We start from the raw sequence: 25,541 nt of genomic DNA, 5'->3' as shown, positions 1-25,541 counted from the left end.
TTATGGACCATTTTACTGTTGGTTTCAATTGGAACCAACTGGGAATTATTTGGACGAACCTATAACTTACTCCGTATACTTTCCGAAATGTGGTGCCATCTGGTCAACTACCACTTTAACAGCCAAAGACATCAACAAGCTGCCACGATAAAATGGCAGAAAATAGGAAAAAGGTTGCTTCGATATTTTCGGCTGACGTGGTTGGTATTGTGTACACAGCCGGCGTAGGTGCAGCATACACCACAGCCAACTGACGAGGTCATCTAATGTTGCCACGTGTGTGTTCTACTCAAAACCGAAATGGATTCGAAAGCAAAACGAATCTGAAAGCAAAACCACAGCGTATTTCAGGCCCATTTTCTGTAAAATAGGGCATTTTTAGGCACCGACGTCGGAAATAGGCATTTATAGGCACTGAAACCCAAAATAGGCATTTATAGGCACTATAAATAGAGTATTAAACATATTGTCAACACCTAATTCGTGCTCATATGTGAAAACAGTGTACCTACGAGGCGTTGAAAAAAATAGGCATTTGCCTAAAATCCGGTCTCTAGTTATGAGGTTAGAATATGTTATGTTCTCTAATAATTTGCATGGGATGCTATTTAATACGATTGGTCTATAATTAAGAGGGCAATGAGCGTTACCGGATTTTAAAAGCGGGACCACTTTACCCACCTTCCTGTCCTTACGCAGTATGATGTGGTGCAGGCACTAGTAAAGAATGTTGGCCAAAATGATTTATGAATATAGCGATATCGAAAAATTTTGAATTAATCTCACCAACACCGCAAGAGGACGAAATTTGCGAACCTGGGATCAACATATTTACTCCGACTGAATCTATGATGATAGGATCCATCGGCAAGAAAGTCTGATTGTGTAGCTTGGGTACTAGAGCAGTCGTGGCACCTGAAAAGGACTTTGTAAAGATATTGTCACGGATGGGTCCTTAATCACACAGGCTAGGCGCAAGCCGCCAACAGAGAAGCAGAGTCCCTGCTCCGAGAGCACGCGAGTTCCTCACTTCTTCGTCCTTTCGGCGCCGCCCGGGGACACCTGGCGGCATTATTCCCCCTCCCCAAAAAAGAAAGCAAAAACGTGGGCGCACATTGAGTGAACGGGAGGAAGTAAGCAAGTGAACAAACGGTCACATGCCGCTCAACCGCTGCAGGCACTAATAAAAAGAACACGCGGAAGAGGCTACGTCCCTTACTGTGTACAGTAAGGCTTCATGCGCAGTACGTGCACGACCTCAGGCTGAGGTCGACGGCGCGAACTCGGTAGAGTGCCATCGGGGAGGACTTCATACGTCACATCCGTGATACGGCGCAACACTGTGTACGGTCCAAAGTAGCGGCTCAGGAGCTTCTCCGACAGGCCTGGGCGACGTACTGGGGTCCATACCCACACTTTGTCGTCGGGGTGGTACTCTACGTGTCGATGTCGTTGGTTGTAGCGTTGTGCATCCGTGGCCTGCTGCCGTCGGATGTGCATATGGGCCAGTTGCCGGGCTTCCTCTGCGTGCTGGGTAAACTCCTCAGCGTCCGACGTGAGCTCCTGGTCGTCAGGGGCGCACGGAAGCATGGCGTCGAGCATTGTCTGTACGTCACGCCCGTAGACGAGGCGAAACGGCGTAAAGCGAGTCGTTTCCTGAAGCGCCGTGTTATAGGCAAACGTCACGTATGGGAGGATCTCGTCCCAGGTCTTGTGCTGTACATCGACGTACATGGCGAGCATGTCCGCTAAGGTTTTGTTGAGGCGCTCCGTGAGCCCGTTTGACTGCGGGTGGTATGCAGTAGTCTTGCGGTGGGTCGTGTGACTCAGCTGAACACCTCGTGCAAGAGCTGTGCAGTAAACGCAGTGCCTCTGTCGGTGATTACGGAAGACGGGGCGCCGTGTCGTAAAACGATGTGGTGTATGAAGAAATGCGCGATTTCCGAGGATGTACTGCGCGGCACCGCCTTGGTTTCCGCATAGCGCGTCAAATAATCAGTCGCAACTATAATCCACTTATTGCCAGATGCTGACACAGGAAATGGGCCCAGAAGATCAATGCCGACTTGGTCAAAAGGTGTGCGAGGTGGTTCAATTGGATGGAGCAAACCTGCAGGCTTTAGCGGTGGCGACTTACGACGCTGGCACTCACGGCAACCTCTGACGTAGCGATGGATGGTCGCTGCAAGTTTAGGCCAATAATAGGCCTGACGCTCGGGCGAGCGTGCGTGCAAATCCCAAGTGGCCAGATGTGGGCTCATCACGACACGCTGAAAGGATGTCGTCGCGGAGGTCTGATGGCACGACTAGGAGGTAGGTCCGGTCACCGTTACGTGAGTTTTTCTTGTAGAGTACGCCATTGCGAATACAAAAAGAGGACAGGTGGCGGGAAAAGGGTAAAGGGACGTACCACAGATCTTCTGCAGCTCCTCACGGACGACATTGCGGATCATGTCACGGAGGAAGTCGGTATTGGTGTTGAACGCCGGGAGAGGCTCCGTTATAGAAGCAGCAAGGACTGGCCGGTCGTACGCGGTGGAACGCTGCCGGAGAACCTGCTCCATCGTGACAGCCTCTGCTAGAAACTCGGCAACAGTGCTTGGGGGGCTGCGCAAGAGGCCGGCGAAAAGCTGTTCTTTCACACCACGCATTAGGTGGCGCAGCTTTTTGGCTTCCGACATGGCTGGGTCAGCCCGCCGGAAGAGACGCGTCATGTCTTCGACGTACATGGTAACCGTTTCATTGGGCATCTGCATGCGGGACTGTAAGGCGCGTTCAGCTCGCTCCCGACGATCAGCGCTGGCATACGTGGCGAGCAATTGACGTCGGAACTCATGCCATGACAAAAGAGCGTCCTCACGGTTTTCGTACCACGTCCGAGCACCGTCCTCCAAGCTGAAGAAAACGTTCCTCAGTTTGGCGGCGTCATCCCACTGGTTAAATGCGGCGACCCGTTCAAACTGGAGGAGCCAATCTTCCACATCCTCCAGCTGAGTCCCGTGAAAGGATTTTGGTAGCCGTGGGTTTTGGAGGGTGTAGTACGCGGCGCCTTGCATGACTGGTTGAGGGGCAGGCGCCGAGGTAGTGTCAAATGGCCTGAGCTCAGGAGGCAGCCGGCCAGGTGCCGAGGTAGTCTCCAACAGCCTATGCTCAGGGGGCAGTCCTAGATTGCCGCGACTGACCCGATGCACTGGCGTGTCGATAGGGAGAGGTCTGGGGTCCTCGGTGTTAGGAGGGGTGTGCGACATATTCCAGGGCGATGTACCCAGCACCTCCACCAGAAATGTCACGGATGGGTCCTTAATCACACAGGCTAGGCGCAAGCCGCCAACAGAGAAGCAGAGTCCCAGCTCCGAGAGCACGCGAGTTCCTCACTTCTTCGTCCTTTCGGCGCCGCCCGGGGACACCTGGCGGCAATATCATTCAGTACACTGTAGCACCCATTACTAGGGATGAGTTGACCGTCATCGTCAGCAATTGCTATGGCATTTTTCTTAGGCAGCCTGATAACACTTTGAAGGAATGATTTCTTGGCTTGTTTAAGGGCAGCGCGATACTGTGAAAGGACGTCGCGGTATGGAAGCCAATGTAACGGACTGTTGGCTAGCTTGGCTTTATGGAAGGGCATTTTTTTCTTGTACAGCAGCCTCTGGAAACAACCTGTGAACCAAGGGCTGCGGTTTTTACTCGGCTGTCAATACAATCTTACGTAATTATTTATTAATTTCCTAATTTTTTTCTGAATGAAATCTAATGTTCTTCGACCGTACGATGGAAGAAATCGGGCATATATGTGTCGACAAAGATTTCAAGCTTTTAATTATTTGCAGTACAATTGGCTTTGCTATAGTCTCTGAATATTTTAGATGTATCAGTCGGATGTGGTGGGCTGTTATCTGTCCTAAAAAGGGTAAAGCAATGGCCGCTGAAGCCTGGAAAATATGTAATCGCGTGTAGGAGTTCAGGCGCGGTTGCTAGAATTAAGTAGGTTAGTCGAACTGGGACCAGTTCTGGTAGGCTGCGATACAAGTTATATAAGCCCCAAGTCAAGGTAGAAACAAAAGATGCGCACTCACCGGACGCGACCTTGATTGTCGGGTTGCGCCGTTAGCCGCCGATTTCCGGTAAATTAAAGCCACCAAGATGGAAATGGAAAACGAAACATTAAGTCGTGTAAAACATCTTGCCATTGGTTGCCAAATTGTGAGGAGGCGCTTGGTTTTCGATAGCACAAGCACATATAAGAACTCCCAGAATAGAGCCGTTTTGGGAGACAAGAGTACGGAAACATGAGCAGCGCAAACAAAGCGACGGCGACAGAGAAAGAAAGACAAAAGCACGCTTCAATAGTCTTTTGTCAGCAGCTACCAATATAAGAGGACTGAGCTTTCCATTGTTCAACGTGGTGTTTGACAGAAAAAAGGGGTGATCGATTGGATTAATTCGGAGAAATGCATTTTCATCACTTTCAAACCTAACCTAATTATGATTTTCTTGTCTTTAACTCATCAGTATACTTAAATTCTGTTTCTATTTTAATTCCATTATGATCTACACCTGTTCTATTCTGGTTGCGTACCCATTGCTTTCTATTACAATTCGGATTATATTCTTAATCCACTTTTATTCGTAAAGGCTTCTTTTATCACTTTTACTGATTCATTCTTACTCATTTTCATTTTTCTTTAGCCATTACTAGTGCTGGCTGTAATTTTACTAGTGCTGGCTCTCACTCCACTCGCCTGTAAGTGGACAGGAGGATTTCCCTCTCCACCTGTTAAATTGGTAGGCGGAGGATTCACCCAGACGACGACGCAGGGCGGTTCTAATGTCATCGCCTAAGAAGGGAAGAAATGTCCGAAATTGATGTATTCATAATACGACCACCCCTTCTCGCGCAGTAGTGCTATAAGCCAATGTATTTGTACGTTCGCATACTTCGCTTCGTAGCCGTGTGGTCTAACTCTGCAACAGATTTAGAAGACCTCCCTTCCAACTTTTCCAACTGCTGTTTTTTTTCCTGGAGCAGCCTCCTAATTGCCTTGTTCCAAGTGAAAAAAAAAAGAAACGAATTAGATTACTAACTCCAGCTACTGGTAAGAATTGCCCACCGGCATTTTCATAATCGTTTCTGGGTGACGCTGAGTGCTTTTTTGAGAATCAGATATTCAAGAAAACTTTGCGCAGAGTAACACAAGACGGAGGGAGAAGCGCGTACACACACACTAGCGCAAACTTGCCACTGTATTTTCGGAAAGGATACATCGCCTTAAGAAGCAGAAAGGGCGCAAGCGTACAATAGCCAGTGCAACACCTGTGGGAGCACATTGGTACAGCAAATAAAGCATCAGTGATAGGCACAAAACAATTCAAACTCAGCTGAAATGCCCAGAAAGCACGACCACGAAAGCGGGTTATCGGTCGCGAAGAAAATCAAGTTCTTTTTTGAGAACGGCTACCGATGCCTTACTCACGCAGCCTTCCGTAGTAGATATCTCGAGGGCCTCCACAATTTCCCGAGTCACCCTATCGGAAGTTCTCCCGATAACCACCGTAGATCGGAGGAGAGGGCGCCACTGCTGTTTCTTCTTATTATTCCTGTCTATGTAGTGTTTGCATTTAAGGCAATGCAATGACAGGTTCGAGCCTGTGTGAGTACGTGTTGCTCCCTCCGTCTTGTGTTGATATGCCCAGTGTTTTCTTGAATATGTCGCTGCACCAGCTGGCCCCACGTTCTGCTCTATTGAGAATCAGCTTCCAGGGTCATCTGAAGTGGCCACCAACCCTTCAGAGGTCACCGCCGATATTGGGCTATGGACGGAAAACACATGACGAGGAAATGCTACTCTTTAGATGATGAGCTTTAATGAAAAACGGATAATGCTCCATATTTTCTCCGCTGTTTTTACAACTTGCAATAGACCCACGTCTACATCCTATTTCCCGCCAGTACCAACCGAAAGCTATTAACCCACAGCAAACATTTTTCTTGAAGATCGGCCGTGAATGACATAACCTCTAGCCCAAAGTGGCCGCAGTTACCAGCCTTCTACTTTCTGATTCCGCCATCTAAGAGGCAAATCTACCAGTCCATATCACCAGTCCAGCATTCTAAATCATGCACGTTTCTTTTTTATCTTTTTATGCACACTGTTCATGTAATGTGCTGCATAGGGACCCTTGAGAATAATAAAGAATTAGGTGATTTTCGCAAAGTCACCGAAGAATAGACACTTCACTCTGTAGCTTTAAATGTTGGGACCTAGGCAGCAAAGTCGGCAACTAAAATATTATGCGTTTTTCGCCTTGTGACATAGTTCAGAATACCAGTGATGTGCAAGGGTCGTGTGGCTGAAGGACACACCAAGAAAAGCGCCACGCGCTTCGTGATTGCGCTTCCAGAACCCCATTCTTGCGCTTTGTCCAGCCGTCACTAATCAAGCGGAGCAAGTGCCAGTTCGTATTTGTTCTTTATGCCAGCTCCACTGTTCCACGAGCGCCGATGTGACTGCCATATTTTTGCCGATCTAAATTAAAATCCTGTTGCAGTATAGACTTAGTTACCCTAAGTACGCTATAAAAGGCAAGAGATGGTTGTGGTGATAACTATTACCCGCAATATATTTCTAGGTAAAATCACACTAGTTTTTTCTTTATTATGGCTCTCCTTGTTAAGACTTCAGGCCTTCCTTCTCTTCTTGACGAGGTCTGCGTGGAAGTCCTTGAGGCATTTCTAAGCAGGAAGAGAAGAAAAAGTGAAAAATGTCCCGCTTCAGAACTTCTGTTGGCAGTGAGAACAAATAGAAATGTCGAAGTCGTTAACATACCTGAAACATTCCTCACTCAGTTCAGTCATGCAAGTTTCAAAATAAACCATTATGACTTTTATAGCCTGGTTTTCTGTTATTTGGCAATAAATGTGTGTCATGTAACTTTTATAACCAACAGTCTACTGTCACAGCCAGTCCCTCTGTTAAATTTTTTTTTTCGGAAAGGTGTGCAATAATTCATCTCATTTTTATTCCTGTAATTTGCTGTCAAATTCAACAAGAATTCATTGTAGTCTTCATAGCTATACTTTTTTAATGCTGTTGCTTTCATGTTTTCCTTGAATGCTTTGTTCTCTTGTTGCGCCCAGGTTAAAGAGTTGCGCGTCCCACAAATGGAGGTAAGGACTGGCAAGAATAAGGCGTGGTGCATCTCTGCAGTAGAAAGAAAACACTATCATTCAAAAATTGTCATATTAGCCTTTTCTAGATTGGTTGCAGAGTTCTCCAGTCTTAACAGCACTGGTCAAGTAACAACACCAGTGCAGGTTAAGTTCTGCTTTTTAGCATTTCCTTGGTTTCGCATGAAAAGGTTTTGGCTGAGGTGTAGTTTCGCACCAATTCTCTGCATTCGTCATTCTAAAAACCGAGACTTCGTTCCAAAACCAGCTGCGGCTACCTCAGACGAGAGACTAGACATGCAGTTTTCTCGTGCAGAGGGAGGGCGCGCACGTATAGACTTGTCGCGGAATAGAGACTATGCTTTGTGGGCATATGTGTCCTGTGGAGACACCACGAACACGATTGTGTGTGGGTTCGACAGGGAGCTCTCATACGACTCTGCTGCTTATAACTTAGATTCAGCGGCACATTTTCGCCAGAACGATGAGTTTCTATATGCGCACCTGCAGCGAATGTAGCGGCAAAAGTTTGTGTAGAGGCGAGGTACACAAAAAGGCGCGGCAAAGCAGGAGCTGACTCATTGTAGGCACACCACGCGGCACGAGCTATGTTTTCAATCGGCACCAAATGATGGAAGCTCCTTATCAGGAATCCTCTATGTGGCGGTTAAATACAATGCGGCTGACCTCTCTGTTGTGGAGTGGTAACAACGGGGGGGGGGTCATATTTTTTCAGACTCCCTCCGCCGGCTTGACAGGGCATGAACGGTAATGAATGCTGCGGTTACCTGCAACCCGCGCGCAGGAATCTGCCCCTTTCCGCGGCACCGACGACACTACATAGCCTCCTAAGCACACGTTTCTTACGCTTTTTTTGGAAGGAAGCACCCATCCGACATGATTTCCTGGCTTCACTACTACGGGCCGTGACGAAGACCTACTTGTCCCGGGTGTGAGACAACCTAGGAACACCACTGCCTACATGCTTACTCCTGTCCCGACGAGGAACCCGTGTGCAAGCGAGTATTCCCATAGCCAAGTTTCTTAACTCTGATTGTATGCACAAGTGTACCAAATATAGCTTTGAGCCTGTTTCAGTTTTTAAGCCAGCCTTCCTCTGTGTTCGAAGTCAGGCTCTCAGGCTGCGTCACCGCTGTAGAACATCCTAGTGGGGATGCTGCTCATGCAGAGGACCTTTCCTATAATGCACCTCACCAGCCCAAGCCGCCTTCTAACACACGATACCATACAAGCTGCAGTCGCACAGCGGATCAGCCGCCGAATGCAATGAGTCCATTCCGGTGCTCTGATTGAGATAATGCGCTGCTCATCAGAAGTGTTCACGTCAGATGCGATGACGTTTACCGCGGCATTTCTTGCTTGAACTGACAATGTCAACGCGCCGGAGCCATAAATTTTTGTAACAATTCGCGGCTCCAGGAACATGATCCTGGCCCGTCGCATAGACCCGGGAGAGGGAGCTGTCGAGTGCTGTTAATTTTGTTTGTCCCCTTCATGTGTTTTCCCTCGTCTTTTCTGTCGATCTACATGGATTCCCAACAACTATTGCCACGGGCCCCGGTCGTCAGTTGGTGGTGGTGGTGGTGTGACACTTTTTATTAACAGCCTTTATGTCAGGCGTTCAATAGGCCCTGGGCCAAGGTGACGAGGGCGCGTTGCAGTTTCAGGTCCCGGGAGGCAAGCCAGATGGGCCACGGTGGGGGTGGTGGGAAAGGATAGGCGGGGGACTGGAAGGCTACGTGGCACTGTGTAAGGCAGTGTTCTATATCTGCATATGTGTGTGGACAGTTTGGGCACTGAGGTGTGGAAGTGTGCCGGTACAGAGAAAGTTTGGCTGGTGTACATAGGAGATTAAACTGTATTCGGCGAAGAATGCGAGCTTCACGGATCGTCAGTTGAAGTGATCGCTTTTCACGAAACTCCTCAAACTTGACGCAGCGGCTGGTCTGCGAAATGCCTCTTAGCATCCCCAAACAAACGGAATACTTGAGCGCTTCCATTCCTACTTCAAAGCAGCGCTGACAGCACACGGTCCATCGGTAAAGTGCGTCGATGCTCTTCCACTAACGTGCTCGGAATCAAATCTGCATTCACGGAGGAACTTTCATGCATCTGCGCCGAGATTGTTTATGGAACCTCTCTTCGCTTACCGGCAGGCTTTTTCGAAGCTACAGTAAACGCCGCCTCGCCCACACCAAGCCAATAAGCCAACAAGCTCCGCGATGTTCGCCATCTTCGACCACAGCTGACGAGAGCAAGCCACCCCAGCACTGCGCACGTGACTGCAGAACTAAACACAGCGACGCATGTTTTTGTGTGCTACAGCCTAGTGCGCGGTGCCCTTCAGCCCCATTACAGAGTTATAGCATAGCGCCATCAGCGATCCGCTACCGTGATCCGCTTCCGGTAAGCACCACTGCGCGTGCGTAGAACGCCCTGAGGGCGATAGATGGCGCCGCATGCGCGTCAACTGCATGCGCGCCTGCCACGTCAGGACCAGTCAGCTAGTGATACAAAACTATCGATAGTACTATCGATACTATGGATGGTTCATTCACTGTCGAACTATCGATGGTTAAAAAGACTATAGTACTGTCGGTAGGACGCTATCGATAGTACTATCGATAGTTAGTACTTTCGATAGTAGTATTGATAGTACTATCGATAGTACTTTCGATAGTTCTATTGATAGTGCTATTGATAGCCGCATCGATACTACTTGTTATTATAGTACTATTGATTCTATAAAATAAACCACACGTACCCACTGCACCCTAAACTTGGTTTCCCGAGTGTGTGGTATGGAGGTAATGGTATGAGTAACTGAGAGGACTCGCCTGTTCTCGCGGCCTACGCGTCGTCGAGCTCTGCAGACGTTCCATAGGTAAAGTGTCGGAAATGTTTTGTATTACAAGTCTTTTGGTTATACTGCAGGCCAACAAATGCATAATATCAGTATTGTGACTATCAATAGTCTTACCATGGAAAGTTCCACTATCAATAGTCTTGCTATCGATAGCGGTACTATCGCTAGTAATGCTATCGATAGCAGCACTATCGATAGTAATACTCTCGATAGCAGCACTATCGATAGTAATACTCTCGATAGTAGAACAATCGATAGTTATTTTATACTATAGATAGTGTCAAAAAAACTCTCGATACTATCGATAGTCAATTTTCCAATAGTTGTGCATCACTACAGTCAGCTCGTACGGAGTGGTGCCCGTAGAAGCGAATCCTGGCCGCGGACCGTGGATTTCACTATGCTGAAACTCTATTATCTCGGCCCCTCCCGTATCCTCGAACGCCGTCTCTCTACTTTTCCCGTCAACTTGAACAGAGCATGATCTAGCGCTCGAGCGGTTGAAGCCAGCGCACAGCGACGCCCCTGTTTCTTGTCTTTCCCTTTCGAAGGGATCTGCACTCGCGGCGCCCGCATTCCTTCCCGACCAGCACAAAACACCTCCGGCTCGTTGCGTCCACTGGCACTCAAGCTACTCGCGGAAGCAATCTTCGTCGTCTTGGCTACCTCCCTTGGGTAGGGGTAGCCCCGTACTGGTGCAACGGTGCCGGCGCCACAGAAAAGTGGGGGTGTGATTTTCCACACCTGCGTTGCACATGAACAGTGCTGTTTACGCTAGCCAACTGAGAGAGAGCCACTGGAGCGCTCGGGCGGCAGGCGCGCACTTTCCATCTTTTCCTCCTGTTTTGCCCTCGCCGAGCGCGCTGGCCCGCCGCAGCTCACCTCACAGATGGAGAATGAGCAGGCCTACAACACAGACGTCTCGTCCTGGCTGCTTTTGTTGCAAAAAGAAAACTACGCGAGTCGCCGAGCCGTTTCGCGGAGCTGAGGGAAGGCCGTACTGCGCATGCGCTAGGAGCAGGGACGTCACAGGGCGCTCAGCTGGCGCGCCGCCGCCGTCCCTGCGCAGGTGACTCCGAGGTAACCGAGGTGCCGCCGCCGCGCTCGCCAGTTGCGCATGCGCAGTAGCGGCGCACAGCTAGCGTGCCGGGGCCGCCGCCGCTGCCGCGCGCTCTCCATCGCCTCTCTCGCTCTCCCCTACAACATCACCCCAGTGGGGGCGCTGTAGGTATTTTGTATAAATAAATAAGTAAATAAAGAAAGAAATCCTCCAGCTTTAACCAGAGCTAAACCACTGCCAATTTTTCTTGCATGCGCCCTACACCCTTAATCTGATTTCACTAGTGTAACAAAACGTCTATTCAAAGCCTCTTTCCTTGACCTTGAGCACCGCCATTGCACGTAAGTGGCGCATCGCTTAACCGCTGCAACATTGCGCCAGGAGTAATATGGGGACTCCCAGCGATCTATGAATGTGAAGTAGAGAATGACCAATTCCGCATATAGTGGCATTAGAAGTTCTAGTACATCATTGCCGTGTTCAGGTTATCCTTTACGGTGTTACCGGACGCCGGACTTTTCGGCTAGCGCTGCTCTCGTTAGAAGACGTTTTAGCATACCGTCTCTCCCTTGAATGTTACCGTAAGGGGAAGACGAGTGATGATGATGACGGTGTGTTTTGTAGCGCCTTATTCTTGAAGTGTAACAGTATAGACTTTTATTGCACATGACGCCCTAAGCTTGTGTACGCTGTGCTCAATGCGTTGCGAACCGTGTAAAAAACGCAGATGCGTCACCTTCGTTTGCACCGCGCAGCGTCGCTCATGTGAATATTTAGATGCATGGATGGATGGATGGATGGATGGATGGATGGATGGATGGATGGATGGATGGATGGACGGACGGACGGACGGACGGACGGACGGACGGACGGACGGACGGACGGACGGACGGACGGACGGACGGACGGACGGACGGACGGACGGACGGACGGACGGACTTCCACTGCAGATTTATTTACATGACCATTGTTATCTTTAAACCCTAGGGCCTCAGAAAGAGTGACTGTGCCTGCATCGACATCCGGATGGATACCATCACATTTGATTATGAGGTGTTCAATTGTTTCCACAGATCTACCACACACTGCACATGTGTCATCTTCTTCGTTAAATTTCTTTTTGTAGCTGCGCGTTCTAAGACACCCTGATCTAGCTTCAAAAAGTAGGGCACTGCCTCTTGAGTTATCATAGAAAAATTCTTTCTTGATCTGCCTTTTCCAGAATCGATATAGTTCTACACTATGTTTCTTTTCCATTGAATTCATCCAATTTTTAACTTCCGCGTTTTTAACCTGTCGTTTAATGCTCTTTCTTTCTCCGTCCTCATGACCGGCATACTTACTGGTTAGTTTTCTAGTTCTTTTCCGCCACTGTGAGTCAACGTTCTTTCTGTATAAGTATTTAAATACCTTAGCTGCCCATCTGTTATCGTCCAATTTCCTCAGGCGTTCTTCATATAGTATTTTACTCTTAGCTTCCCGCGCCTCGAACGATGCCCAGCCCATATCCCCTTGTACTGCCTCGTTTGTGGTTTTGCCGTGGGCACCTAGTGCTAATCTTCCAACAGCTCTCTGATTTACGTCTAATCTCGACTGAACTTCTGCCCTTAAGCACAGAACCGCATTGCCGAAAGTAAGTCCCGGCACCATTATTCCTTTCCAAATACCTCTTAGTACTTCATATTTGTTGTACCCCCATAATGCCCTATGTTTCATTATCCCGGCGTCTCTTCGTCCTTTTGCCCTAAGAGCCTGTTCATGCTTTTCTGTGTATATCTGCCCTTCGTTTAGCCATATCCCGAGGTATTTGTATTCGGCCACTTTGGGTATTTCGTGGCCTTGTATTGTAAACACCTGATCAGTTGTATCGTTAAAAATCATCACACCTGATTTAGTTGCGCTAAAACTGAATCCTAGAGCGTCTCCTTCGTCTCCACAGCAATTAACCAAAGTTTGTAAATCTTCCTGGCTATCTGCTAACAGTATAATATCGTCCGCATACATTAAACCCGGGAGTCGCTGCTCAACTACATTTCCGCCTAATCTGTACGATAGATTATAACCCAGATTACTTTCTTCTAGCCTTCTTTCCATATTTATCACGTAAAGCATGAACAGCAGCGGTGATAGAGGGCAACCTTGCCTTAATCCTTTGTGCACCCCCACCGTTGTGGTACTTTTTTTTCCTTCCCATGTAATTTCAACTTCATTATCTCGGTAGATTTCCTGTAGAAAATCAATTACCTCATCACCAATACCTAAATCTTTCAATATGCTCCACAGGAGTTCCCTGTTCACGTTATCGTATGCACCGCTTATGTCTAGAAAGGCTATGAACAGAGGTCTATTTTCCGCCTTAGCTATTTCTATGCATTGGGTAAGCACGAACAGGCTATCATCTAACCGCCTACCCCTTCTGAACCCATTCTGAAGTTCTCCGAGTATCCTATTCCCTTCTACCCATGACTGCATTTTTAATTTCACCGCCTGCATTGCCAGCCTGTACATAACAGATGTTATCGTAATCGGACGGAAGGATTTTATGTTCATCTTATCTCCTTTCCCTTTATAAATCAAATTCATTTTACTCTGTCTCCAGCTGTGCGGAATTTGCCGATTTGTTATGACTGCCTCCAGTGCTTTTATCAGCGCGTCCTTGCTTCTTGGGCCAAGTTCATTAATCTGCTTAATTGGAATTTCGTCTGTCCCTGCGGATGTGGTTTTAGGAATATTCGCTTCCGCCTTTTCCCAGTTAAGACTAGTCAGTTCTAAGCTGTTCTCTTTTGTGCTGTCCTGTGTTGCCGCCTCACTTGGGGAGATTACCCCATTGGCGTCGCTAAAAGACGCAGCTATAAATGACGTAATGTAGTCCACAGCATCGTCTCCCTCCAAACATTTTCCCTCAGCATCTATAATCTGTTCCTGCTTTCTTTGATTTGTTTTTCCCAACCAGCTTATATGGTTCCAGAATTTTCTTGGCCCCCCTTTATTTGCCTCGCGAACTTCAGCCAGCCATTTATCAGAGGACTGCTTTATTTTAGCCTGGACTAGGACCTGAACTTGCTGTTTCTTTTGTCGATAAGATTCCCATTTTTTTCCTATTTCCTCTACAGATAACTGCGCCCTCTTTGCTTCTCTGTGTTCCCTTGAAGCCACCCGTCGTTGTTCGATGGCCTCCTTAATTTCCATATTCCACCAGCTTCGTGGCTTCCTCTTTCCTCTCCAGCGGTTAACTCCTTTCACTTGTTTCATTTTTGTAGCGATGAGCAGTTCCAACTGATTATAATCCCAATTTTCCATGTGGCGTTTCTCAATTACTTCTTCTATATCGGCTGATATTAGCGCTATTTGTTCATCATTTAATTTTGCGTTGTCTTTTGGACTTCGTTGCATTTCTCTTTTGACTAGGGCTCCCAACTGTAGACTAATACGTTTATGATCACTTCCTAGGCTTTCCTTCCCCTCTTCGTCTATTTCCATTATTGCGAGCTTGCTATAGATGCCCTGCGACATTAGACAGTAGTCAATGGTTGTTTGCCTGTTACGGGATTCCCACGTGATTTGTCCCTCACATTTAGTTTCTCTATTGACAATAACAAAGTTGTGCCGCTCACACAAGTCTAGCATTAACTTCCCGTTACAATCTGTGTATCCACCCAGATCCTCGATGTGGCCGTTCATGTCTCCAAGCAAAATAATATCGACACCGTCTCCAATCTGCTTTATATCGTCATTGAGGCACTTAACTAGATCCTTGTTTTCTTGCCTGCATTTGTCCCCGGTCCCTAAATAAACTACCCCTAGCCATGTCCTTTTGCCAGCAATTGTACCTGATACCCAAACATGTTCTTTGCAAGTTGATTTCATTCTTTGCCAATTTGTTCCTTGATGTAACAGCATACCTACTCCTCCTCCCTTCTTCTCCGTTGTTGTTCTGTTGCACCTTCCCAGACATAGCCATCGATGAAAGGTGGATCTTCTAGATCCCTCAGATGTGTCTCGCATAGAGCGTACACACCTACTGCTTCGTCCTTTAACTGCTGTTCTATTTCTAGCCATTTCGCTCTCTTTCTACCCCCTTGCATGTTTATGTAACTGATCCTGGCGTTAAATTTCTTTTTCGTAGTTTTCTTTCTGGGCCTCCTAGTGGCCATTTTGTTGGGATCAGCCGCCATTGTTACATTTACATCGCTTCTCCTTACACCTACGCCCTGAGCCACCGTGGACCCCCTAAAAAAGCTACCGCTCGGCCTCCCAGGCGCCTGCCTATCTCTTCTCCTACCCTTCCACTGAAATGGATGCCATCTCGTCCAAAGTCTCTGCCCGAACCTGCCCTGTGCACTTCCTTGTTTATTTCTACCACCTCAAAGCCTTTCTCGAGGCCTAACTGCCTTATCTCGCGATTAAGATTCACAACGTCTTTAGCAACCTCTGCATTCCTTCCTTGTACCTCCGGCACTGTACACACCACGATCTGCGCTTGCTGTGCTATCGCCCTTATACCGTCAACTCCCTCAGCTAATGTTTTCCCTACTTGTGCGGCGTTACCATTCAGGACATCATTTAGCCCCGCCGCTACCACTACCAAGTTACGCCTTGCAGCCTTCTCGGAAAGTTCACTTTTAGTCGCTCTCAGGACATCGTCCATTGTCTTTCCTGGAAACACCCCGACTGCTACCCGCCTATCACCTTTCACCCGGTCCAGAATAGCTCTTTTGCAGCGCCCCATGTTTGAGTCACCAGCGATAAGCACTAGGGTATTCTGCCACTCCCTCCTAACTTCCAGATCTTGCTGCCTCTTATCAGCGACTGTGCCCTCATTTCCTGGAAATAGCTCGGACCCCTTCTCAGTACCGCCTCTCGAATTCCCAGCTGCCACCTGTGCATAGCCACCTGTGCATAGCTGTGCATAAACATGTAAACATAGCGCCATCTAGTGACAGTAAGTCAAAGCGTTTGAACTCTAGTGGAGAAACTTTTTTCTGCATTTAGTGGTGATTATGATTAGCATTACTACAGACTTTTTGCGTTTAAAGGGGTAAAAATGTAAGAATAGAGGGAAATGATAAAGCTGGCACAAAAATTACAGTGCTGTCTTTGCTATTTTGGCCATTCACGTGGATAGTTAGGCTAACTGCTCGAAAATCGCTGAATTATCTCAAAAACATGGGCTAGCTTAACCTTTACGTATGAGTGAAAATAAGCCAATTAAAAGCGAATGCCCTCATTTAGAGCGGGAAACGGCGCCGAAGAATGCGGCAGCGAGGGTGTGTTTGGCCCGAAGCGGCCGTGCAGGGTGCCGCCATGTTTGTTAACTTAACGCTAACTCTCCGCAACGCTAAAAGAGATTGCGCAAAGAGCTAGCGGCCCGGCAATGGGCGTAGTAATGGGCGCGCTTGTAAACGGTAACGTAAACCAGGGAACGATACACTATCGCTCTCTATTAACGCAATACCGCTATCGCGTCATTCCTTTAAGGCGGAGCTTAAGTTCGATTTCGCTGATCATTGCCTAAAGCTTGCTTGACTTTAAAACCGAGCCTCGAACCGAAACCGGAGTGAATACTGAAGTGGTGCGCAACTAATTCAGCGCCCATTTTTTTTTTGCATCTTTCTCAGAATTAACGTTTCTTAAAAGCAAAAAAGGTCGTTAATTATTCTGTTTTCAGCGTGGTATTTTCGAGACAAAAGATGGGTTTTATACAATGCCAAGCTTTCAAGGAGCGAATCACTTCTTCCCTCTAAGTTGCTTCGAAAGACGAACAATAAAGCCCTATTAAGAGCATCATTACCACTTGTCCAGGTGTTTCGTTTAGTCAAGGGAATGAAACCTGGCAACGCCACCTGATAGCGAGTCGGCCATTCACCAATGATCTAACCAGCTCCCAGTTTCCTGTTTCGGCTGCGTGCATCGGGGACCTGGAAATGGCTGTAACTGTTGCTAGGAATGCCTTTATATCCATCCCACTCTTTTGCAATGCAGTCGCAGAAAGCTGTGCGTGGAAGGCTTGCGGTAGAGAGACGTCTTGAAACGCGCTGAAAACAGTAGATGCTGCCTGTTTTTAACGCCTCATTTGGGTTTAAGAAATGATGGCTCAGAAATGATGCCTTTATCGAATCAAGACTTCTACTGTTTATGCTTAAGAATGCGTCGGAGCGGAAGGTAATGGCAAAATAATCTTTGTTTGCTGAATCTATACAAAGCCCATGCGCTCTTGACCCGTCAACGTGTTTAAGCGCTGCGCAAGACAGGAGAGTAGAGACCCTGGAGACCAATAGGGATAGAAACAAAACGAAAACTCATGTTAGGATGCATACTTGATTTCTGACTACTGAATATACATTTTGCCACGCGGTGGATGTTGACTGGTATTCTAAGAATTCATGGTCGGTTTCTTTTCAACCTGTCTATTCGGAATCAATTTTTTTTTAATTTGCTGCAGCATTACAAAACTGCTACGAAGTATAGAGGCAGATTATCCTACAGTTTATTAACCACTTTTACGGGTCCCCTGTATAACACATTAAAAGTTCCTGCGTCAAAACTCTTTTTCGGATTATTCAGAGATGCATGATTACCAATACTGCGAAAAATGTAAGATATCAAAGCTTTGCGGAAGGATGTCACAGCGCTTAAGACGGGACAAAGGGAACGCGATACACATTTACTCTGTATCGTTCGCTTTGTCTTTGGTCCCTGCATTACATGCACTGTATAGGCGGTTATAGAATTTTACTTATATTTAAATTAGAAGTCTGCCTAAGGCCTTGTACCATGGGATCTATTGGTGTATATTCCTTGAAATCGGTTCTAAACTGTCAAAAACTTTCAACCTCAACCCGCATCAGCCCTCTTCTGAATCGAAGTTCCGAATTTACAAAAATATGCCATTACATTGTTCAAGTTGCATTAACAAGAAAGAATCGGTGCTATGATGTTTCCGTCACTTACCTTGATATTAGAATTGTAGAGAAAGCAGATGAACATTGTTGAAAATTCTATCCTAGGCTGTGAAATGCGGGAATAAGCCTTGTGTACAAAGATTACTGGTTTCGTGAAAAAAAAAAGCGTTTCGAGAAATGCATGAAGTTGTAAAACCTTACCAGGGAAGCACTTACAAACACAAGGTCACCGACTTCTCTTTCCGCAGGGGGAAGGTTGAGCTTTTTCTGCGTAGATGAGGGAGAAGGTTGTATCATAACGCATTTAATGAATATAGAGCACTTCTGCAAAATTCAGGACAAATATTTAAGGCCCTTCAAAGTTGGTCTAATTATTCCGCACGCCATGCACCATATGGTATATTCCTTTGCTCTTAGCAGCTGTCGAGGATTGCCACGTGTACACAACATCTCCAATGGTAGAAATTCGAAGGCCGATTGTTTGCATAGCACGCAGTGATGGTAACAACCACACAGCCTGCATATAAACTGATATATTCTAAATCCCCCAAAAGAAGTAGGCTTAATGGGAGGAACGCACGCTTGGCACCAACACTTCTCTCCTGTTGCGCTTTTATACTGCGCGAAAGAAGCGTTTTACACCACAGCTCGCATTCCCTGAAAGCTGTAATTAACCACTACGGCATTCCTAAATGCTGCAGTGGTAATAGAATACTCGTCACATGTCGCGTTTTGCGACATGTCGCCTTCGCTCTTCGCTGATTGGCTCGAGCCGCGGTGACGGCGGCATGACGACACGGATCCGCCTTCCTGCTACGTCATCGTGACGTCGCCCCAATTTACTACACTTAGTCGAACAACGGAATGCGCTGGAGCGATTCGTGCGAGCGACGGGCTAGGAAATTGATACTAGACGCCATGGATCCCACTCTCCTTGCCTGTTTTTTTGAGCCGCGAAGAAGTCTGCCGTGTATGCGGACACCGCGACTCGTTTGCTTTTACCGACGAAGCTTTTCCATGTCGCCACGGCTATCCTGCGAGTCGGCACACCACAACACTGGGTCTCCTTTCCTCGCACTCCAGCGGAGCGAGCAGCAGCGAAGCAGGGATTCTTGCAGCGCGGTCAAATTACCGTCTGCTGAGCCGGGCTGCCGCTCGCCATGCGAACTTACTTTGCACCGTCGTAAACAGTCGATGAAGCAGACGTTGCCGTGGCGACGAGATGGCATTATAAGTACTCATTGACTGTAGTATGTACAATATGCTGCTTGAAATAAAAAATAATCATGTCTGCTATAATTAACAACTACTAATCAAAGATACCAAACTACTGCTGCTAGTGAATCAGCAGTGGTAAATTGTCGCTTCTCGTAGTGAATGAAAGCATCGCAGACGAAAGTGCCGGCGGCGTTTTCCGTTTCTTCGAGCAACTGTACGCACTTTTTAAGGCCCCGCCCTAATGCGACATGCCGCATTAGGGCGGGGCCTTAAAAAGTGCGTAAAATGCGAAAGTCTACTCGAGCGAAAGTCTACTCGAGAAACAGTGCATCGTCTTCCTCTTGAAATGAATAGTCATGCACCTAAATCACAAGACTTATCTCAATAGAGAGATGGATCTATTTCTTTGGCACCGAAAGTTGTATGGCTGTCATTCGAACCGTGTCGCTGGCCCTGTCCGCGCACGACGCATCGCCAAAACCCGAAACCACTATTTAATGCAATCTGAAAAATCGCCTCACTAAACCGGAAGTCACCTCAGTAAACCGGAAATTTAAGTTTGTCCTCAGCACTCCATCAGCGCTGTAAAAACGCAACGCCCAACCTCACCCCACAGCCCTGATTCGAACCCTCGCACCCGTTGTCTCCTCATTGCATCCGGCTACACCAACACTGTCAACGGCGCACCAGCGTGCCGCCATATATGTGCAAGAATGTATGGATGGGTGACCGTCAGTTTCAAGACGGACTCACGCCAACCCTACACTTTCATTGGCATCACCATTTTTCCCCTCCCGAGCTGTCACTGAAATTCGCTTTCCAACTGGGCTAAGCCAACCACTTTTTAGGAAATGTCTGTGAAACATTTTCTTGAAGACTTATACATGATCATTCCAAACTATAGTACAAACCAGAAGTTGTATAAAAATACTTTATTGCCATTGCACTTAGTGTCCCAGTGCTGTATCTGTTTTTTGGACCAACATGGAGAGAGAAAGGATTTTTAATGAGGGAAAGGTGGAGAGGTCGGCCGGTGGTAACATGGCCCTGACCAACATGGGTCATGATACTGGAGCATCGGCATGATTGGCGCTGGGCACTGGGACGCTGGACTGCCGGGGCATCAAATCAGCATTAATACAACCGTCACCTGAACTTACTGACTGTGACTGACCGACCGGTGATAGAAGCGGAGAATATAACCAACGCCTATTGCAAGAAAGCATTTGACTCAGTGGAAACGTCAGCTCTCATGCAGGCTTTGCTGAATCAGGGTGTAGAAGAGTGTTATATGAAAATATTGGCAGATATCTATAGCTACCACAGAAATACGATAGCCCTCCAGAAGTCAGCAATAAAATTCTACTAAGGCAAGGAGACACGACCTCGCCAATGCTATTGTTTGCATGATGTAATCCAGGGCATGAAATGATAACAGTTGTGGAAAAGAGTTAATGAAGAATACCTAAGTAATCTGCAATTCGCTGACGTCATTACCTTTCTAAGCCACTCAAGACATAACTGCAAGCACGATCAATGAGCTAGACAGGCAGAGCAGAACGGTAGGTCTTATATTTAACATACTGGAAACCAAATTCATCTTCAACAGCCTAGCAAGAGAGCAGCAGTTCGCAATTGTTACCGAGGTGTTGGAGGTAGTAAGAGAATATGTCTGCTTAGGTTGTGCCCTAAGCAGACACATCAACCATGATAGGGACGTTCGCTTAAAAAAAAACTTTCGGTAAGTAGCAGATAAGGAAAGAGAAAAGAGAGGCTCGTTTGACACACATGGCGGAAGCCAACAGCCACCGTAACCAAAGGAGTCTAGGGGATTTTTTTTAATGTCTGGTGTTCATCAGTGCGAGAGTAATAGGATAAACATTTAAAGATAACTGATTAGGAAGCAGAAATAAAAAACAACCAAATGCCGTCGGTGGGAGCCGAACCAGCGACCTCCGAATTTCGCGTCCGGTGCTCTACGACGTGGCATTCGCTGTAATAGAGGTCGTTGTGCGTCCACCGCTATGGATGATGGTGGCGCTGGAAAACACACTCAAGGTTAGCTACCAGTACACGTAAATAACCTGAAGGCAAAAGATTGGATAACAGTCGGTGTATTTCAGTTGCTAGAGCACCGGAAATGAAATTAGGAGGTCGTGTGTTCGGATCCCACCGGCGGGATGCGGTGTTTTTTTTCTGCTTTCTAATCAATTACCTTTCAATATTTACCCTATTAATCCTCCACTGATGAACGCCAAAAATTAAAAAAAAACATCACCTATGCACATTGGTTTCGGTGGCGGTTGGCTTCCGTGTTTGCGGCAAGTTTTTTCATATAGGCAAGTTTACTGTAGCAAGCGATTAAAAATTGCTTTTTGATGAACGAAATGGTGCAGTAATTGCCTGACAACTCGGTGTACACCCGAACCACTCCATAAGGAAAGAGAGGAAGGCGGAAGTGAAAGAAGAAAGAGGTGACGTAATGGAGGGCTTTGGAATAATTTAGACGACCTGGTGATCTTTTTTTTTAGCGATGTTGATTGCCTCAGGGCGTAAAACGGTACGTAATGATTGATGAGGCTGCCTAGATAAATCAGAAAATGTTCGCTGATCTAATGAAATTGAGGAGTGAACGATGATCTCCTTGTGTCCAAGGGGTGTATGAAGCACTAATATTGGGCGAGAAAGACTTTCGCAAGCCGCCAGAGGCCGAATTTTTGTCGGCTTCAGCGCCGGGCAAACCCACAGCAGGTGGTGAATGTCGGCCTCAGGATTTCGGTTTTTGCATACTGGACACCCGGGGCGGGGATATAAACCTTCGAATGGCGGCGAGTTTCGTGTCATGACCGGAGTTTTGGGCAACCCCGACCCGGATCCTCCGAAGTGAAACCTCCTCTGCACGGGTAAGACCACGGGGGAGGGTTACCGCACATAAATCTTTAACAGTGATCTTTAACGTGCACTGACGTCGCACGGCACAGGCGCGCCTTTCACCTTTTACCCTCCAGCGAAACGCGGCCGCCGAGGCCGGGTTCGAACCCAAAACAGGAGCTTGGTAGCAGAGCGCCATAACCACTGAGCCACCGCGGCGGGTGGCAAGCGATTAAGAAAACCTATTTCAGTAGCGAAATGCATCACGCACTGAACGTTAGATGCGCTGTAAATAAGTTAGTCGTGAGCCCCTAATGCCTCACTTCGAGCTCAATTCAGTCCGTTAACATTGGTTGAAAGCTCAATTATCGAAACATTTCGCATTTTTTATTTTCTCGAGCGGAATAAATTCTTTGAGCAGAAAGTATCTGCATCGGCCTGAAGCTGTGGCAAAATCACAGTTTGCAATAGGTATTCTCACACAGAGGCTTTACGCTCAGCTTTTCCATCCAGGGTGTCAAGACGGCTGAAACATGCGTGGTGCTTGGGCACAGTTCAGCGAATAAAAAGCTCTGGGTATGCAAAAGCAGCTCACGTCGCGCGCTCAGCGGTTGCAAATTACTTTAACCGTTCTTTCTGCCGCTGCAACAGACGATAACTACCTTGCAGGTGTCTTGAGGTGTATTGAAAGCACAGTGAGAGCACGCATTATGTTCCGACGCAGTGGTAACCTCCGCAGGCGCGGCGCGAAGCGAAACTGGCAGCTATACCGCCGCCCGGCCCGCCCGTCTGGGCATCAGGTGGCGTCAGCAGTGTGATGCAAAGCGCAGGGCTCAGCGACCGACGTCAGAGGCGCTCATTGGCACTGAGTTGGAGTGTGAAGCAGACTACCAGGGTGACTTCTTACCTCATAACACACGCTGAAATTAACTTAACTTTTTTTTCTTGGCAGCACTCTCTTTATTTATTTATTTATTTACTTTTACCTCACAGGCCTTGAGAACCATTGTATCAAGGGGAATATCGAAGAAAACAAACATGCAGAAATAATAAACCAGAATAACGGTGCACTGGACGCGTTACAAAGCAATTACACTGTAGGAATGCAAAGTTTAGCAGGAAGGGAATAAAAGTAACTCTGAACACCAAAATAGAAACCAGGAAGAAAGTCCAAACCTAAATATGTGAAAAAGTGCAACCAGGTGGAATAAGAACAGCGGTACATAAGAAACAAATATTAAGAGCAGCGGAAACCATAGTACAAAATTTGGAACAATACAAAGCGATAAACGCATACGTAGGTGCTTTTTCAAGTCTCCAGGTTTAGAGAAAGAGATTATGCTGTCAGGAACATCATTCCAGAGCTTATTTGCTCAAGGAAAGGCAGGTGAATTAAATGAGTGAGTTTTGCCGTATATATGCGGTTGAATTTGAGAGGATTATATAAGTGCCGCGAAGTTCGGGGAGGTGATCCGAGACGCTGAAACGAAAGGTAGCGGTTACCATGTTCATGAAATAAAGAGAAAAGCGAAATTGAACGCCGCATTTCATGTATGTGTATATCATTACGCTTTTTAAGCTGGGAGACGGCTGTGAGGGACCGTAATGTGTCAAAATGTACCTGGCCCCCCTGCTTTGAGTGAACTCAGGCATTTCTAAGATATTTTTGATGGGAAGATCATTATAGATCATGCGATTTCCAAATTTGTGCGAACAAACCTTAGATATTCGAGTTTGCGAATGAAGCTAGGCGAGTTTCGCAGGTTTCGACTTATGAAACCTAATGTCTTCGATGCTTTGTTGTAGACTGTAAAAATGTGACAATAGGATGAAAGGGTCGGTGTGAACGGAATTCTGACATAACCTTCTGATGACATAACCTTGGATAGGAAGATATTATTTGTAGAGTAGTTGAAGTTAGAGATATCATGCTTGCGGTGAAAGTCATAGAAGATTTACATCTGTTAGACTAGAATCATCTTCCAGTTTTTACAACAATCAACAACAGTCTGAAGATCGTTTTGAATGTCGTAGGTTCATATATAAGTGATCTTACGGCAAACAACGTCATCTGCAAAAAGACGTAAACGGGATGAAGTGATAGAGAGAAGGTCCGCTTTAACGTTAATGTAAATTATAAGATGCAAGGATACGAGTATGGTTCCATGTGGTGCTCCTGGGGATACGTCTCATAGTGGTGGGAAATAGCTGTTTGCAACTGCGAATTGTTCACGAAATGAAAGAAAGTTGCGAAGCCAAGGTAATTTGAGACAATCAAGAGAAAGGGTAGATAATTTAGTAAACAGGTTGCTGTGTGCAACTGTGTCCAATGCTTTAGAAAACTATAGAAATGCAGTCTGTTTGCTGGTTATCTATGTTAGAATGAAGTCAATGGTAAATTGAGGTAACTTGGTATCAAATTGTCATTTCATTCCAGCTGCTTGTAAATTGAAAAAGCGATAATATGTTCAAGTATTTGGCAGCATATGGGTGATAACGAAATAAACCGATCATTATCAGGTGAGTTTTTGTTGGCCGTTTTGAAGAGAGAGATGACCTTGGCTACTTTCTAGTAAGTAGGCAGTTCTCCGGAAGATGATGATTGCTGAAATAAATGGCACAAAATATGACTGGAAATTCAAGTAGTGCTCTTAAGAATAATCGAGTTTATGTTGTCCGGTCCGACAGATAACAAAGTTTTTAATTAGTGATGCAATATCCTGAGCACTAATGGTGACGAGCTGTATGAATGGCTAGATACAATCGGAAAAAAATGGCATGCTGAAATAATCTTCCTCAGTAAACACATGCAAGATATCCATTTAACGCGTTTGGGCTTTGAGTGTAAGCTAGTGGCAAGCCACAAGTATTTTTTAGTTGTATATGGTCTCGTTTGCTTTCAGGAGATATGGTACAGTTTACCAAAATTTCTTTGGACTAGTATGTAGTAGCTACGGGAGATTGCGAGTAAATTATTTGTTTCTGGCAGCGGTAATAGGAGAAAAGTATGTTTTCAGAAACTGTTTGTGCCTAACAGGACGGAGAGGGAGCAGATTTGGCTTTTCTGTGCAGGCGCTTCTATTTATTTCGTAATCGATGAAGGGCCTTGTTAAATCGTGAATTAATTTTAACGTTAGTCATTGCAATGAACTGTAATTATATTGCAATTGTGCTCCTAAAACATAATCGATAAATAAAAAATACGATAGTTGCTTAACTTATTTAGTTCTTTAGAGAAGCAATTAAACCATTTTGCCTGTTGCCTGGTGCCCGCCATAGAACCCAATATAGCCCCAGGGCTAAAGAAATCTAAAGTAAGATGCATTTTTTTTAAAATATTGGACCTTCTAAAAAAAACCACTCGAGACAAGCTGGCACACGGAGGCGATAAAAATCAGCTGAATATGTGCGCTCTCCCTGTTAACGTCGTCTCCT

The 25,541-nt window shown here is 46.5% G+C and overlaps 1 protein-coding gene across 2 annotated transcripts in view; it reads right to left on the bottom strand.

The window, feature by feature from the left end:
• Window positions 1-6,648: 6,648 nt before the first annotated feature.
• Window positions 6,649-25,541, bottom strand: part of LOC149360931 (uncharacterized) — a 98,600-nt gene continuing 79,707 nt past the window's right edge. For both annotated transcript variants that reach the window (XM_089572545.1, XM_089572544.1), the window contains 2 exons: window positions 18,234-18,284; window positions 6,649-6,733 (listed from right to left, as the gene is read on the bottom strand). In XM_089572545.1, the coding sequence (XP_089428671.1) occupies window positions 6,680-6,733; window positions 18,234-18,284 (105 nt within the window). In that variant the 3' untranslated portion in view covers window positions 6,649-6,679. The remainder of the gene's footprint in view (window positions 6,734-18,233; window positions 18,285-25,541) is intronic.

Source organism: Amblyomma mixtum, chromosome 2 (genome assembly GCF_055824585.1).
Source record: "Amblyomma mixtum isolate Tamu chromosome 2, ASM5582458v1, whole genome shotgun sequence".
NCBI lineage: Eukaryota > Metazoa > Arthropoda > Arachnida > Ixodida > Ixodidae > Amblyomma > Amblyomma mixtum.
Note: the sequence above shows the minus strand (reverse complement) of the source record. Positions and strands in the feature narration are given on the sequence as shown.